The sequence below is a fragment of the Ischnura elegans genome, chromosome 12 (assembly GCF_921293095.1).
Source record: "Ischnura elegans chromosome 12, ioIscEleg1.1, whole genome shotgun sequence".
In the NCBI taxonomy this organism is placed as follows: Eukaryota; Metazoa; Arthropoda; class Insecta; order Odonata; family Coenagrionidae; genus Ischnura; species Ischnura elegans.
In genome coordinates this window covers 57,828,816-57,846,878 of record NC_060257.1, presented here as the reverse complement: position 1 = coordinate 57,846,878, position 18,063 = coordinate 57,828,816, and the positions used below count along the sequence as shown (strand labels likewise).

At 36.2% G+C, this 18,063-nt stretch overlaps 2 protein-coding genes across 10 annotated transcripts in view; one reads left to right on the top strand and one right to left on the bottom strand.

Moving 5' to 3' along the window:
• The window catches only part of LOC124169221 (dynamin), a 72,207-nt gene extending 68,047 nt beyond the window's left edge, over positions 1-4,160 (bottom strand). For 4 of the 9 annotated variants that reach the window (XM_046547747.1, XM_046547748.1, XM_046547749.1 and 1 more), the window contains exons 1-3: positions 3,654-4,159; positions 3,402-3,475; positions 3,157-3,306 (exon numbers count right to left, since the gene is read on the bottom strand). In XM_046547747.1, coding sequence (XP_046403703.1) covers positions 3,157-3,306; positions 3,402-3,475; positions 3,654-3,817 — 388 coding nt within the window. In that variant the 5' untranslated portion in view covers positions 3,818-4,159. Of the gene's footprint in view, positions 1-3,156; positions 3,307-3,401; positions 3,476-3,653 lie in introns of all 9 variants that reach the window. The other 5 variants (XM_046547745.1, XM_046547750.1, XM_046547746.1 and 2 more) reach the window with 2 other exon arrangements.
• Positions 4,161-4,739: 579 nt separating this feature from the next.
• LOC124169292 (serine/threonine-protein phosphatase 6 catalytic subunit) lies at positions 4,740-15,863 on the top strand. The gene is made up of 7 exons (XM_046547858.1): positions 4,740-4,842; positions 5,169-5,264; positions 5,345-5,552; positions 5,867-5,946; positions 6,891-6,996; positions 8,300-8,461; positions 10,109-15,863. Exons 1-7 carry the CDS (start codon positions 4,774-4,776, stop codon positions 10,297-10,299), a joined length of 912 nt encoding a protein of 303 aa, XP_046403814.1. The 5' UTR covers positions 4,740-4,773; the 3' UTR covers positions 10,300-15,863.
• The last annotated feature ends 2,200 nt before the right edge of the window (positions 15,864-18,063 follow it).

Sequence of the window (18,063 nt, the reverse complement as noted above, 5' to 3'; positions counted from 1 at the left end):
GCAGCAGTCTCAGTGTTTAAGCAAGATTTTCATCTGTATGCCACGCATCTGGAGTTTTCCCCAAACAATAACCTAATTCTTATATTATTTCTATGACTTCCCTGCACATATATACCAGCTTGGATGAAATAATGAAAGCATGATTCTCAACGCATAAACGCAACTTAAACAGAAGTGTAGCCAGGATTTTGAGATGTTGAAAATGTCTTTTAAAAAAAATTTATTAATTAAAATATATTATTTTTTATTCATTGCGGCCATCTCACTCATTTTTAGCACATCTTTTAAAGGTTCAAAGGGGGGGTGGAGGGTTGTAGCCGGGAAACTCTTTCTGCCCCCTAATGGCTAGGCCACTGAACTGCGTGAGTTTAAATGTGCAGCTTTACACATGGTATGCAAAAAGGATTACAGAAACTAACATTAATTTTCTGATCCTATTACTTCTATCACAGTAGATGAGGTCATTAACTCATACCTGATTGCTGAAAAATTTGCATGATGTAAGGGAAAGAGAAACTACACAGAAAAAAATGTTCCTCATTCAGCCGTTCCATCCAGAAATAAAACACCCGAAAGTTGCTGCCCACTTTTCACGAGTTGATGGTGTCATTAGATCTGTGGTTCATTAACCCATACGGAAGAAGTGGTGAGTCATTTGGTAAGAATATAAGTCATGAACAAGCAAAATTGGTGGAATAGAGGTTTAAGTCGATTAGAGGTGGGTGGGACTGAGCCAATGACACTGAAGTGATACACCCAAATCAGCTGAAAATATGATACCAATCTCACAGAACATACTTGGTACCAGAATAAATACTCAATAATCAATGTTAATTTTGCACTTCCAAATTCTAAGAACTCAATTTTCAATCAATAACGACAAATTCACGACCAATTTGAAAAATTAAGAGAGCTATTTTTTCTGTTTTTCATTCCTACTTCTCAAGCTACTTGAGGCTAAAAAATTGATGGCCTTTTTGCTGGTCAAGTTGATGATATCATGAATTCCTACAGAGAAGGTAACTGCATTTCAGCGCCACCTCACCTATTTCATTTCTGTTAACACTCTTGAGAGCAATTATATCCCTCAGCATGAGGTTCACCCTCAACTAGTTAATAAACCAAAACTTTCCAACAAGTGGGCGGCAACCATCACATTTCCTTACTGGGTCATTCCACGTCAAATCACCCAGAAATTTTCAAAATGACACCCACCGTCTCGGATTTTAATGAAATTTTTGTCACTAGCTACAATCACCTATCTAATGACCCATATCAAATATTTCCTCTCTCACCCTCATAGTTTGCAAGATATGAGGAGTCGAAGTTTGAGATGTTTGCTCACACGTGGCGCTAGTGGGAGTCAAATTCCAGAGTGCAGGGCACTGGGTAAAAATTCATAACTCAGAAACCACAAAATATATTTGAATGAAATTTTGACCCCTTGTCTATCCAAGTACACAGTTTCCATAGTAATTTCTTTTATTCCCCTTGCATTGCTATGTAAGCCAAGATGATGTCAACAGTTGTTAATTAACCGATTTTTTTAGGTCAAAAACATTACTTCATATTTTCAGAATTATCACCAAAAGGCAGAGTAGTTAACTCATCCAATTTTTTTTTATTGAAGGTTAATATGTGCTCCAATATACTGTGAAATAAAAATGGTGGTGTTTTGACTGCCACTATGAGCATTTCAAGTTTTACTTTTTTTCTGCCTCCGTGCACCACTAGCGCCACTTCTGAACAAACATCTCAAACTTCGACTCCTCATATCTTGCACACTGTGAGGGTGAGAGAGTATATATTTTATATGGGTCATTAGATAGGTGATTGTAGCTAGTGACAAAAATTTCATTAAAATCCGAGACGGTGGGTGCCATGCCTGGGTGAACAGACATGGAATGACCCTACTTGAAAATTAAAGCGAGAATGACTGAATGAAGGAGAAGTTTTTATCATAACTTATATTTTATTCCAATCTACCGAATTCTTAAAAAAATTGCAATTTTGCATCCGATTGACCCCAATGACTTAGTCATCACTTTGAAAATAGTTACACACCACATCACCCAACGTTAAACAACAACCACAATATTTAAAATAATTGTACACCAAAATCAAAGCGTTTGTGTTGTCTCTTTTCTTACAGGTACCCCAATTCAAAGATTCAAATTATAGGGTGTATTAGAAAAAAAAATCAGTCACTATTGTAAAGTCCACTAAATGTGCTCTGCTATAACATCGGAGGAGGTTGAATTAGAAAATATTTACAAGTAATAATAATCATTTACCATTGTAACATAAAATACCTTCCTGAGATAGGTAAGAAGCCACCTCTATAACTTAAAACCAATTTAATTTATCCCTGATTGATGACTACCACCTGTCAGAAACTGACATTTCACTGTCGATGCACCTTCCTGGTATGACACTAATAAATATTACATCTATGCAAATCAATAGTAATTTTATGGCACAAATCTACATATGAAGAGACGGTGAATAAAAAATTCGTGGAACTGATGCAGTAGTGCAAATAGGAATTTTTAATTGGTGATGCATCACTTACTGGCATCAAATTCATTGCTATGATAAGCAAAAAATTAAATTAAGACCATTTTATAAGACCTGGAGTAATCAATACTAATCAATGTCAACTAAGGAATATTTAGGAAAATAATGACTGACATTTACTGGCATCTGCCATCAATAAAATTAGTGGACTCATTCTCTAAGTTTCAGAATAAAGTTAATAAATATTGGCGTCGAATTTGGTACAATTACCAAATGCACCAAATATTTTGAACGATGGGAATTTATTGCGGAAATACTCCTGACGCACGTTACCTCTAAAGGAACGGTCAAGACCTAAAGGGAACACCCATACTGTGTGTCAATTAAAACGTTACTTCCGCCAATATCTTGACATTTAACTATTGAACCCTGTATAAATGAATACGTAGGGGGATAAAAACATACCGCCATCTCATTCCGAGAATTCTTGGAAATACTTGGTTAGGATAATTACGGACAGATAAACGATTAATGGGACGAAAAAAATACTGATTATGAAAATTCTTCTTCCATAGAAAACTAACGCCATATCACATCCAAAGAGAACCTTGAAAATTGTCTAAAAAATGCTCCACTTACCGTTTGGCGAATACACACGAAGGTTTATTGGAATGGGAGATAATCCCTTGTTAGTACCCGTCACTCGATCCGTTTCCCCTTCGATTTCCTTGCGTACTTCATCAAAATCAGTGAATTTTTTGCCCTTGCAATGAAGAAATTCGGCATATTCTGAAAAAGATTGAAGTACAAAACGGTGTTATCAACAAACACCCAAAGACGAAGAGACAAAACAATCGTCAAATGAACTGCACTAGATAACTTGCCTATGCTACTGTTGATTAGCTGCAAAATAAGAGGTCTTCGTGTCACTATCCCCGATCCTCTTGGCAAAAAATCCCTAGAGAGATGTGAAATCACGATAAATGACTCATACAAGGGAGCTGTCACTGGTTTGCGTACGTCAAAAACCGTTAAGTTTAAAATCACGTTTGTCGACAGATGAAAATTGATAGCAAAGAATTATTAGGCCTGTTAAATATGAAATACAAAACTTAACAGTAATAATGAACACTTACCTTCCCACAAAATTTTCTAGCACAGAACTTTTACCAGCACTCTGCCCACCTACCACAGCGATTTGTGGTAAGTCCAATTGCATATTAACTCCCAACTGGGTAAATGCATCTTGAAGTTTATTTACAATGGGGATGAGTTGCTCCATCCCCGTATTCCCCGACATCTTTACAATATCTTAATTTACGCCCTCCTTGTTATCCCGTCTGAAATTCTCGACACCCCTTCCGCCGTCCTAGGCCTCCAGCCGACACGGTACGGAATACCAAGATGGAAGGCTTATTTCCCACAATGCTCCCCGTCGCCCGGCCGTTTCAGATCGAAGATTGCCCTACGTTGAGAGTGGATCTAGGAAGGACATTCTCTTCTTCGTTAACGCTTGCCCTGTAAAACCAATTATAAATACCGATGACAGAAAATTTAAATTACACAAAGATGACTTTAATCGTCATCATTTGAAAAACGAGTTAAAAAGTGGGTCGCATCAGTTTTCGCATAGCGTAAAGATTGACCCATAGACTTTCAATCAATATGTGCAAGATCGTGAACAGAGCGTGCGCAGAAGAAAGACTACTAAGCCCCTTCCTCAGAACCTCATGAAAACGATTTCTGTGTCTAGGCAAGGCGAAAGTACTGTTTTATTGGGTTAACAGAAAAATTAGACATACTTTTGTAGTAAATGTTTTCATAAGATTGCCCAAACACTTCCATGACCTATCATCATAGAACACGGAAGAGATGAAGCCTGAAGCTTTAAATGGTCATCATCAAGTCCCCCATAGGAAAATAAATGAGAAAACGAGTAATTATTACGTTTTTACACTGACTACCACAAGATTTGGGCGTGATTATTAAAGTTGATTATGCTGCTGAAAACAAAGTACATACGAAATTTATATTAGTGACTTCACATCATTAAATACTCAATATTTGCGATAAAACTGATTATAATATTCTTATTTTCACAAATTTTTATTTTTGTCTATATATATGGAGGTAATAATGAACATAATTCAGAGATAATCTTCAACGTCTTTCACAATTAACCGTGTTTTGAGTGGTTCAAGTAGTTCATCTCTTTTTCACCTCTGTGGCGCTAGTTGTGAGGTCTAGTTACCCAAGATGTCGGAATTGGACAAGTGGATTGATATAGCGAAAGAATGTAAATACCTCCCTGAAAATGATTTAAAGGCAAGTCAATTTATGAGAAAATGACATCAATTAGCCGTATTTTGTACCGTAATCGGTGTGGAGATTTTGCTGGGGTATCTTTCTGTTAAAATACGTTAACCACTTGTTCAGAACAGTATTTTGTGCCCATGAGCCTCTGTATCATTGTTTTTTAAATATTTTGGTTGATTACGTTTCGGTTAGCTTCTTAAACACCCAAGGTGTTTATATTCATGCATAAGAGTGAAATTTTACATTATGTTCACGCGATTTTACTGTTTCATTTTAAGTTTACAACCAAGTTTACACCCTCAACTTCAACTGATTTGGCGGTTTATGTATTTCAGAAATTATGTGATATGGTGTGCGATTACCTTCTCGAAGAATCAAATATTCATCCTGTTTCCACTCCTGTTACTGTTTGTGGTGATATTCATGGTCAGGTAATTATCCTTTCAGTGTGAAGTCTATATATAGTACTTCATTGTGCTCAAACGATTCATTATTAACTATTTGTTTTCAGTTTTATGACCTTGAAGAGCTTTTTAGGAAAGGTGGACAAGTTCCAGATACAAATTACATATTCATGGGGGATTTTGTTGACAGAGGCTACTATTCTTTGGAGACATTTACCCGACTATTAACGTTAAAAGCCAAGTGGCCGGATCGAATAACATTGTTGCGTGGGAATCACGAGTCGCGACAGATCACACAAGTATATGGATTTTATGGTGAGTTTTAAATAGTTCTCATTAGATATTTTAAGCACGGAAACATCTTAATGTCGAAATCCTTTTAACTGACTGTGCATATGACATTTCTTTAATATCATTGATATAGGCAGATGTTGTAAATGGCGATAAAACTGTAATGTGCGAATTACACATTTTGGCGACTTAGTTTTTTTGTATTAATAACTAATAATAAGTATAATCTTTTTTGTATATAAATTTGCTGTAATGGGAGGGAAAATGTAATTACGAATTACGCCTGCAATTAATACTGCCTTAATTGGCCAATTGATTTTCTTATTATTACTCTCTAGATGAATGCCAGAAAAAATACGGCAATGCCAATGCCTGGAGGTATTGCTGTAGAGTCTTTGACCTTCTGACCATAGCCGCGGTAAGTACACCATGGTGTATATAGCTATCATACAGGTCTTTGCACAAATGACACATGTACTGACTAATACATTTCCTTATCATTGTTTTTTATTGTGTACCTTCGTTATGTAACTTATTGTTCATAGCAATATAAGCCATAATAGGCATGATGATAGAGTTGTGGCCAAAGTTACAGATATTCTTATGCATCTGTCAGAAATCCTGTTGGGAAGATATTGTGAGCTGATCAGTACATTTTTGAAAATTTTTCTATCCTCTTCCTGTTTTTCCACTTCATATTTCTGTGAGTTGATTGTGCTGCCTAATTTTTGAAGTGGTATTTCATTATAGTCTTTCACTTTCTTAAACACTTGAACATATTATTAGGGACGCTAAATGATATAACTTCGAGGTATATGTTATTGACCGTAATAATCAAAACAATGGTGACAATTTGAAAGATTTTGTTGAACGTTTTCAAATGGTTCTCTTATTTCATGCCACTGGAAACAGTCTCATGGGTTGTGTATTTTTCTTCGAGATAAGTGATCACAGTTCGTTCTTAAGGTCTCGTTATATTATATATTACATGTATAAGTTTATGTCTAAATGCACAAACACGAGAATGAAAACCAAAATGCCGCATGTAACTTCCCAATTATGTGAATGCAGGAACAGAAAATAGAACCCGTTGTAACTCCATTCATGTAATTTTAAATGCTCCGATCCTGAACACCTAAATTGTGTGTGCATTTAGACATTTAACTTGTTTTAGTCAATATATCGTGTAGCCAGGTCTTCACACAGCATTTTGTGGAACAATATCCAGCTGACTGATAACTATTAGATTATTTTCTCCTATAAAATAGCACTTGTGCACATATTCAAACATAAATTAGCAATCAAAGTCTTAAAAACTGAACTCTGTGGGCTTATCTCATGTCTTTTTCCTTTTTGTTTTAGTTAATTGAAGAGCAGGTTTTATGTGTGCATGGTGGTCTTTCTCCTGATATTCGGACACTTGACCAGATTCGGACTATTGAAAGGAATCAGGAAATTCCTCATGAAGGTATTTATAAGAGGGTTGTTACTTTTGAAATTATGTTGGTATTTCATGTACAATAGTTAGAAATAGCCTTCCCAGCATTCAATTTTATTCTTTTGCTACGGTTCAACATGCCCTCATTTTAACTGCAGGGGGGTCTTCAAGTCTTATTGATGCATGTTCACCATGTTTTCTTGGACAGTGATTTATTTTCTTTGTAAATATCACCTAAGATTGATCAATTAAGCCCTGTATGGGTATATGTCCACTATTTTACTTTATAAGTCCCCAATACTGTATTTTCTTGTGTACTACGCACATATTTTTAAGTCTGAATCACAAGGTCATTTTTTTCCATCCCTTGCGACGGACATCTCCAGAGATCGCCCCTGTGATGGCAGAAAAAAATGACCGGTTCACACAATCATTTTCTGTGATGGCCGGAGTTGGGAATCCCATCTGTTTCTCCATCACTCAGCTAGCCCCTTTTTCTGTCCTTTTGCTGTAACCATTGCTGGCACAGTCCTTCAGCCAATCAGAATGTACGGCCGCTTACAGTGATTATTATGCCATGCTTGGCTTATAATTGAATAACAGTTTTAAATGGATAATGACGGAATGAGCAATGAAAAATGGCACGGTGGGAATGACAGTATGATACAGAAAGTATGGGTCAAGCAATCACTCTTTTGGTCCCTGAAAACCTATCACTGGAGCCATCATTCAGAGGGGTGGAAAAAATGACCGTGTGGTTTAGGCTTTACCAATACCCAAAACTGGGTGCACTTAATTCAAGAGGTTAGTATTTTTAATGGCATTGATAGGGAAGGCTTGTAATGGATACGAAATCCACAATCTCCAAACAAGCTGTTATTTTGTTGCCTTGATATTTCCCTGCCAGTTTTGGCACACCTAGTCGGACCCTCAAGGTACAGTTGAAGTCATTGCCATTTATCTTGTGTGCATGGTGTGCAAACGAGTTGCTAAGGTTGGTGGCTTCTTATTGTAAAAGCAAGTTTGCTGCATATTCTGGGAAACAGTTGAGCACTTTTTGTTACAGTAATGTAAGTTTTATCATTTTTACAGATAATAATACACATTTTATTGTGCTATTTTCAAAATTATTATTTTCCTCAAGTCATGCCCAAAAATAAAGGTTGTGTCGCACACTAGGGAGAATGGTACATGAGAGTGTACAGTATATTCCTTCCAAACATGGTAAATTATTATGGTTTCATTTCAAGGGAGAAAGTAGTGCTTCGAAATGATTGATTCAAGTGTTCTGTTGGTATGGCAATTATTAATATTTTTCAATTATTATGTTAAGGTGCATTTTGTGATCTGGTGTGGAGTGACCCTGAGGATGTTGATAAGTGGACTGTGAGCCCAAGAGGTGCAGGCTGGCTGTTTGGTGCTCAAGTTACGCATGAGTTCATGGATTTAAATTCACTATCTTTAATCTGCCGTGCACATCAATTAGTACATGAAGGTATGGTATATCCGAATTTCTTATCTCCTCTCAATGCTTGCTCTTGGGTGGTTCAAATTTGTCTACGGCTGGGCAATATCTCAAATACACGACCTGAATGTATCTTGTATTTCATATACAGATTTGTTTTGTGTTTTCCCATTCTAAAATAAAAAATACATTCGTGAAAAACTTTTGAAGTAGCTCTGATAGCTTTTCTGCAACATTATGCTTCAGAGATAACTTCATTATCGTTAGAATTGTTTTTTCATGTTTGCAACTATCCATAATGTGTCAAGACAGGTTATATTTTTTTAACACGTTGCGTACCAGGGTATTTAAATTCCTAGGAATGCCGATTTGGAAATATGTGTCTATTAGGGCGTAATGCCTTTGGTTTAAACATGGTTAAAAAGCTAATGTTTAGAATATAACGTTACCCAATCAAACGCCATGATGCATCAATTCATTATGAATAACGAACAACAACTGAAAACATACTAACGAATACGTGTTGTACGCTTTAAAATTGTTTAGGTTGACGTGCCTAAATGACGAGAATCTTTGTCATCCATCCGGAACGTTCGGGAAAAAAATGACATGAATTCTCTCCATCCGTACACAATGTGTTAAGATCTCTTAGTTTCCATACAAATGTATTTTTTATTTTAAAAGGCATTTAAAATTTTAATTTGTAGTTTGTTTTTGAAATTCCCAAGTCAAAGGTATTTTGTATTTCAAATACTCCTCAGCCTATATTTTGCACAGCCCTGGATTTGTCGTCCTTAAGTATAATGCCTCGTTCCCATTATTATCGTCAGAACCATCTTAGGAATCTTGCTGTCCTTCTGACTACAATGCCAGCAACTTTGCCCTCAACCACACTACAGCTGAACTTCATGGTGCTCTAATGGATAGTAGAAGTCAGCATGTATCATTACTTCATCGGTACCCCTAGGGGCATAATTTGGGGGTTGGGGGCTTTAGTCTCTCCCCCCTGAATTTTTTTTCTTTGTGGCAACTACCCAGGATGCATCCTCTTAAGGACCCTAGAGGCACTTACTCTTTGACTTCCTCTCAACCACTGATGATTTTTACAGATATCAGGGGTCTCCGATCTGAAATTTAGTCTTAATGAAATAATATTTTGCATTGATGTCAGAGCACGAAAGTTTTGAATGTGTTAAAAAATGAGGTGAATTTTGTAAACAAATTTCTTTAGATACCTAGCCATAATAACTATGGCTGTTTTGGTGAAAACTAAAGATTCAATTAGCCTTATGAAATGTGTGTATATAAAGTCATTGGTAATCATACTGATGTGCTGTAAATTTTACCTGGTGTGGAAAACATTCTATTTTTTTATATTGCATCCTTTAAGATATTAAGTATTAAACATTATATGGTAAAAATATTTAACTGTTACAAAGATTTTGAGTCAGCCTGAACCACTTGCCAGGCGTAAAAATTTACGACCTCACTGTGAGCCATGTTGATACTTTTAGTGTTAAAGTCATTGTAAACCATCAGATGCTCTTCAGAATTTTCAACTCCTTAATTACACCAAGTGAAGTTGTGAACAAGGCTTTATGAACTTGCTTAATCTAGGAGGAAATTCCATGTGTGTACGCATAGCAGCGAGTGAGTGGGAAATTATTTCATTTTCAGGTTACAAATACATGTTCAAGGATAAATTGGTCACAGTGTGGTCTGCCCCAAATTACTGCTACCGCTGTGGAAACGTGGCTTCAATCCTTCAGTTTAAGAATGTCGAAGACAAGTCACCTCTCATCTTCCACGCTGTGCCCGACACGGAACGTGTGATCCCACCTCGCACGACGACTCCGTACTTTTTGTGATGTCTGCAGGCTGTATGGGTGGGTGGCAAGGATCTGTTACATGGGTGTTCGGTGGCAACGGACATTGGAATTGTGAAAGGAGGCGCGGATAAGGGTGATTTGGTGCAGCAAGCCATTTGGGCACCCTTGACTTTCTTAACCTGCTTCTACTTGATATGCCAGCTGAGTGGGCAGCATTTGAATGGCGCGTTGGTGAGCCAGTGCAGCAGGAGGAAGATTATGAAGATTGTGTAGGAGAAGAAAACAGTGATGGTGCTGCAGGGAAATGAATCATAACTCCCTTTGCCCTGATGTTTTATTTTTGTCCTTATTATTCCTCTATAAAGACAGTATTGCCAAAGTACCTACTGCCTTTCTCTCCTTTTATAAGCTTTTTTTCTTTCCAGAGGCCTTCATTATTTTTCTCCTATATCATGTTCCTCTCCTGCCAGCATATGTGCTCAATATTGGGAAGGTTTTCAATGCCTCTTTCCTAGTGGAGACAGGGTTACATGTCGAAAAGTGTTTGGTTATATATGAGCGGTAAAGGCTAAGATGAGCTGGAATGTATTCAGATTTGCAATGTGTGAATGTGAGGTTTTCAACCATCTTTTCGAAGTTATGAGAATCGAAACGCGTAGCAGCTTTGCTGTTTTTCCCCATCTCTTTCCTTTAGGAAAACTGTCATGAGTTGGGAAGCATAGGATTTGTGTGTGATTGGAAAAGATGGGTTTGGAGATGGGTGAAATATTGTGAGAAAGTAGGAGAGCACAGTTTTGAGCTTTATAGTTTGTGATGGGCTTGATTGTATGAAATCTTCAGGCAGTATTCCCTCCCCTACTATATAAAAAAATGTCATTATGTTAAGTGGCACAATTATTTCCCAGCCCAATTTTGTTGGGTTTAACCTATGTGATAGGTGTTTAACCCAGAACTGTTGTAAAGTTGAGGAGCTAACTAATTTGGATGAAAATTAAGGCTTGCGTACTTAGTGTTGTCTCACGTGTCTTTGGACATAGGTTGAAATCACACTTTGTCTTATCAATCAAAATCAATCGGGCGATACTTTCATCAAGCTGATCAAGTGAAGTTGGTGATGGAAAAAGTTGTGAATTTGTGTTTCAAGGACAGAATTGATAGTACAACCAGCTTTACCAAACATCCAAAATTGTCGATTAAAATGTCAGTGTTTACAGCTTCTCTACTTCCCACTTCTTAATACTACTACGTGCATATCATACTTGGAGAGGCTCGTTCATATTAGTACACCATGAACTCATGGCTGCTGGGGCTAAAGGTAACCATTGAAAGAAAGAGCAAACAAATTGTATTGGCAGTGGAATTGTTGGAGTGCATCAATCAGAACTTAATTTCTGGATTCACTATCTACAAGACTGAGAAGTTTCTCGTGCATCCTCAATATGAAATCCTTACATTTGAAAATCATCTCTCATGTGCATGGAATACCTCACTGTCCTCAACAATGAGGCTACAAAGATTAATAGTCCCATTTTTTAAAATTATGAATGTAAAGTGTCCTAAATTCATTTTTTTCCGTGAGTTGTGGAAATTGGTGTCAAAATTTGCTCCATGTTAATCTGTTCATGTTACTTAAGCTGAGTAACTGAGTGCAGGCAACCACCTCAGCTCAAAGTATCTTTAGAGACACTCCAACTGAATCCACTAGCTCTTGGTTTATTGCATTATAACACCTAACAATGGCCCAAAGCTGTAAGTTTGGGGAAGATGAATTCTCGTGGTTTTGAGAAATTTTGCAGTGATGAAAATATTTATTAAAATTTTTAATAGAAGTAACTTTTTCCTAACTTTAAAATAGCTGGTATCATTAATTCTTGGTTTAATTAATTGTATTTTCCTTTTTCGTTCTTTTCATTTTGTAATTGGATCATGTGGTAATAACAATGGGCTTGTTCACCAATTTTTTTTAAATTGTCAAGTTTACAAAATGTAGAGACCCATATTTTTTTTCTCGATGTATTGCTTACTTCCCGAGTTATTTGCGGCAAAAAATCAATGACTCCTAAATATCATTGTTTGTTTTTGTTTACACTCATAATAGCAATTCCTTCCCTTTATGAGCTAAGGAACCGGAACTCTTAATGGTGTCACCACCTCATGATGAGTAGGTGGCAACTTTCACTTTTTTTAAAATCTTATCTCTATTACATTTTTCAAATTCTTGCAATGAGTCAAGAATTCAAGTGAACAAGCCCATCAAATTACTGGGAGATATTTTTTTCCATATTACTTTGTCTCAAAAATTAACCACATTTGCAATATCTTTTTCTGTTAACAAGCCAGAGGTTTAAGTAACTCTTCCATTTCATGGTCACATTTGCTCAGTTATAAATTTTCATAATCATTTAGGGATAACTAGGCCAATTGAGAAACCAAGGTAACTTATGTGTTCTATTCCTGTGTGCAAAATTAACAAGGCCAATATCACTTGACATCACATCAGGATAGTATTGAAAATTTTCCCATAGTATGGGCAGTTCCTTCATAATAACATGGACTCAGGATTGCTACTTGTAAATATGTATAGAGTTTTCAGGAATTTTCTTGTTTGTATGGCTTATTTCATGCTGTAATAGCCACTCATCGTACATTGCCAGTGAATGTAGAGACATGGGAAATTCGTCAGTTTTTGACAGCTCTTTCATGAACCAAGGTCAAAGAAAAGGTTTTTTAAAGTTTTTTCTACGGCCCAATCTCAATTCTTTTTCAATGAGAGGTCAATGCGAAACTTCAGTGACTCCTAAATAGACAAAAACTTAGCGTGAACTAATGCAGTTTTATGACATGCTAAAAAATTTATTTTAATGAAATGAATTGGAAATGTGCATGACTATTGTAATTCATTTAGGCCCCGTAGTGTTACTTAAGTTGCAAGACATTCCAGTTTTACACCTTCACAGCAGTGCCTATTTCTAGTAAACTTGTTTATTTTTAACTTTAAAAGTCATGAAAGTGCAAGGAATGAAGTCTAACAGCTATTCACTAGCTGGAAGCTATTTTTCATGGCATTTAGGTAACCCGTCGTGCACTTATTACTTTCTTCGTTCCATAATTTAGGCCATTTTTGACAGTCTCTTCCACCATTGATTGATGTGAAAATAGCTCATTTGTTGCGATACACCAAGTTTTAAGGTTTCATGCATGCCCGTCCTTTTAGACTTGTGCTGAAATCTATAGAGTAACATTTATAGCCAGTTACAGTGCCTGTGAATATATGGGTGTGCAGAGTTATTCTGTTATATGCAATTCTGGGAATAATTATTGTACATTTGTAAGTAGGAACCTACCCTGTGATGTGCTCAAATTCAAACATCCAAGAGAATAATTATTGGTTATATGCCAAGGTCTTACAAGCTAATGACTTTTGAAGGCCTTGCTGTTTGTCTTCCTACATGAATTGGAGCATTGTTAGCTGAATATAAAGAATTATTTTTATTTAAGTCGGTGGTAAAATGCTATGGGTTTATTTTCTTACATTCGCATGCTTTTCTGGATTACGTTTCCTGTTTTAAATCCTTATAAATAATTTTTGAACCTTCCAAAGTGTTTACCCATGGTTAAGTGAAAAATGTCAATGGGTGAGCTCCCAGTGATTATTTTAATTGAAATTCTAAGCAGCTGCTTATCAATCAACGTGTGCATTTCTCATGTTGGTAGAAGATGAAGAATTTTTATTAATACTTGTGGCAGGATGGGAAAATTTGTAAATGCCAAAGAAATTTCTAAGTTGCACAGTAGGATATAATTTTTTTAAATTTTGTCAATTACAATGTTTGTGATATTTTTTGTCTTGAATACACTTACTCATGTTTTAAAATTTGAATAAATTGCTTCATTTAAAACTTGGGGCCATAAATATTCATGAGAATTTATGAATACCATAAATAACCTTATTTTATTATGCCCTAATCAGTTAATAATGAATTTTTAAATATATTAGATTGAATCGTTCAGTGAACTAATCTTTCCTTTACAAGATAATTCATCCAAAAAGAGGTGAAACCTTATCTAATGCCTAGAAAGAAGTAGACAGTAATTCCATCGTGGATGATTTACCTAGCCATTTATAATTAACATCTGAGCAGTAACAACTTTGTTGCTTCTTTTGCTGTCTGCAGGTCCACATTTATTTTGTAAGTTATTCGTTTATGTTGCAGTGCTCTTTTGGGCCTAATTACTTCACTAATAAATAAATTGCTGTTTGCCATTAAGAGTTGCCGCCTAAATGTTTGGCTTCATACCTGGTGCTAGGGCTCAGGTTAAAATTAGGGATCACTTTCCTAATTCAAATGCAAGGTGTGGGTCTGAGCATTTGCTTAAATAAATGGGCAATTCTTTTTCAACTTATCACACAAGGTGAATGAACTTTCATTCTCCCTAGTATGCATACCAATAGCTAGGAGATACGAGAGTATTATCTAGAGAATCCAGGTTTTACCCTAAGTGGAGGAAATTTGCCCTCTGAGAACTGCATTAGGTTAGTTGGAGGGATGGCCTTTCCAGCCAACACGTTATTTAAGAGAGAATAGGACATTCCTTCCTTCATGTTGAGGTACAACTTGGTACTGACAAGTACACCACAACTACTCTATCACCATGGTCTGAGAGAGTTGCGAGTTTGATCATGCTTCCACCTCTTTAAGGTGCACAGCATGTCTTATGCCACATTATGTTTCCTTCCCTCACTGGTAGTCTTTCTAAAGAATATCATTCGCGAATAACTTGTAGGATATCAAGATTTCTTGTGATACAATTCCTTTGTCAATGAAGCATTGTCTGGCTTGATTAGGAGCTGTATGATTGATAGTCTTATTTTAATTCTTTCAACGGACAAATGACTTGTTCTGTGAATTTATTCTTAGTTAAATCCTCGGGTATCACAGAAAAATGAATGCTCTGTGCCTTGTGACTGAAAACACACTTTCAGTCGACTAAGTTTTCAGTACATTAGATGATGCATCTCTCACAACAAGTAAACTTGTTTCCCAAAAACCACCGACTTTCCAAGAGTTATATATCCTGGTGATCACATACCATTATATTCACAAGTAGAGGTAGTGACGTCAGTTACCCCACGCCCATTTAACAGTAATACCTGAAATTCCAACCCTAGAAGTATTAAAGATATAATTTAACTTATCAGTGCCTTGCTTTAGAAGAATTCAACTACAATGTATTTGAAGAAGAATATTTGACGTGTTTAAAGAATACATTCCTTTAAGAGATTAACCCACTTCCTAGCAACCAAAAAATTTCCTGCCATTCCTTCATTATTTATTGTGCACACTGCAACACAGGTTTCTATATTTTAAAAAGTTTTTGAAGGCTTATTTGGTATGTTGATTATCATGTTAATGTTATCTAGACAGCCTTATATTACATACAGAACTTGGAAGTATTTGTAAGGGAAGAATAAATGACATTGACACATGTAGAGAATGAAGTCTCCTGAGGGATTTAAGAGACATAACATTTATACAATGTGTATTAAAACCTGCAAGTTGCCTTTGTACATAATGAACAAATAAATGTAATGTTTGTTGTAACATTTTCCTTGTTTTTACAATTGAAGTCCTACACATTTAGTGGTTGATTTTCCTCCTTGCACATAAAGATTGCAACTACATACTTCAAAAAGAGCTGGTATTACATTTAAAATCAGTCTTTGTTTATATGCTAATCCTTTCAATCTAGAAAAGTAAAGAGTTTGCAAAAAACATATTAAAGAAAAAAATGATTTTGGCACAACCCTGGACAAAGGAGTGATTAGTTTTAAGAAGCTGGGAGAAGTTTTGATGAACAGAAGTGTACAGTTCAATCATGCTAGATTAGCCACTGGTATATATGATAACAAGCAATGAAAACACAATGTACTCATAGAATTTTAACTCATTTTGCACAATGATTTATGATTTCAATTAAAAGATAAGTACAAGGAGTGACATTTGATGATAAGCACTAACAACTACTGGCATCTTTCACTCAACATTACAGTGGCATTAACAAAATCATCCCAGAATGATTATCCAAAGGTTTCCTACGGTGTGTGCACAGACCAGCACTACATCCATAGGAGAAGAAAAGCTAAACACAACATAAGTTACATATTAGGAATTTCTGCATGAACTGTGAAAGATTGGATTGATCACTTAACAATGAAGTATAAAGACAATTATCAATAACCAAGTGAATTAGCACTCATTAATTGAAACTTACAAGTACTAGAGGTAGGCTGCATCTTTGCAACTACCACACAGGAATTTTAGCCCATTATACATTCAGAAGGAAAAGGACTTTTATTTCGAAGACTAACCTTTGTCAAACACCCCAAAAGTCTCTCCAAAATATAATACGGAGATGAAATTTCTAATTATTTAACAGGGCACTCACAACTTTCCCTTAAGTTTCATGATCAATAGAATTATAAGTCAATAGCAGCTATTTTTAGGGTTGAAGTAAAAAATTAAATTTCTTGAGGCAATAAATAAAATTCTCTGTACTTATTTCACTATTTATAATGACCAAAGTTACAATACCAGTGTGCCCTCCATAATAAAGGTCCTCTTGATAGTTTTTTCTCTTAATAAAAATTAATAACAAGCAAATAAAATTACTTCCTCTTCAACGTGAACATTCAGCTATTTCACAAAATAACACCCTATATCATCGAGGAGAATTATGCAACACGGACACGAACTTAGGCCTAAAGTCACAGCTCCCTCCCTACTGTGAAATCAATGATCCAAATAATATTAAAACTGGTAATACAGTAGACTCCCGATTATCCGGGCTAATGATGAGGAGGGACGGCACGAATAATCAGAAAACGCGGATAACCCAAACCTCCACTCCAATGTCTTGTAATGTACATAATTGACATAAAACAAACAATATATTATTATTTATGCCGTTATTCTGCTATTTTAGAGTGCTTCCCGGACTCAATGAGAGCTTTCTTCGCCAGTTCGCGATCTTTTTAACGGCGATAACATGGTTGTACTCGTATAATTAATGCTCCATGTAACGCCTGGTTTCGAAATCCACACATTCGTGCCTGTGAGATCGCGGATACAGAAAGGTGGTTTGCACGAATGCTTCAAAACCACTGCTCAACATCGGAAACTACATTGTCAGGCACCACGCTATGCAGTTGCGTCTCGCACAAGTTGCCCGGGTTGCAACTGCTGCCGGACGTGTATCCGAAGTGCGTTCGCGCACTGCTAGGCTTGGAAAACACGAACTCGGTGCTCCCGTGAATGCAGCTGGCGCACGATCGCTTCCGTTTTACGAACGGGATTCTGATGGAAATGATAAGTGCGGTGTATCCTGGCATTTATGCAGTAATTCCGATGATTTTGGGTCCTATTTTATTTTTTTATAAAGATCGCGGAAAAAATTGATCGAGAGTACAATCATGCACGGATAATCCGCAACCCGGAGAAACCGCGGCCGGATAATAGGGAGTCTGCTGTATTTGAATTTTAACAGGGGAAGGTTGGTCAAGAAACTGAAAGGAGGACTAGAGAACAGGCAAACATGCCACCCAAACATATTTACACATTCATTTTTCCAACAGTTGCCCAAGAAACAATGGAAAAATCTTTCCTGTATCTCAAGGGTTAAGCATAGACTGGAGACATGACAAATACATATTTACATGATAGGTAAATACACCTTAAATTCTAAAATTAACTAATGTAAATATATTACAAATTATACATACATATATTGTACTTAGCATTTGAT

Bases quoted from the DNA above. Each gene is read 5' to 3' on its own strand.
- LOC124169292 (XM_046547858.1), top strand. From the start codon at position 4,774: ATGTCGGAATTGGACAAGTGGATTGATATAGCGAAAGAATGTAAATAC. The intron at 4,843-5,168 runs GCAAGTCAATTT...TATGTATTTCAG, and splicing joins TCCCTGAAAATGATTTAAAG to AAATTATGTGATATGGTGTG. The intron at 5,553-5,866 runs GTGAGTTTTAAA...ATTACTCTCTAG, and splicing joins ACAAGTATATGGATTTTATG to ATGAATGCCAGAAAAAATAC.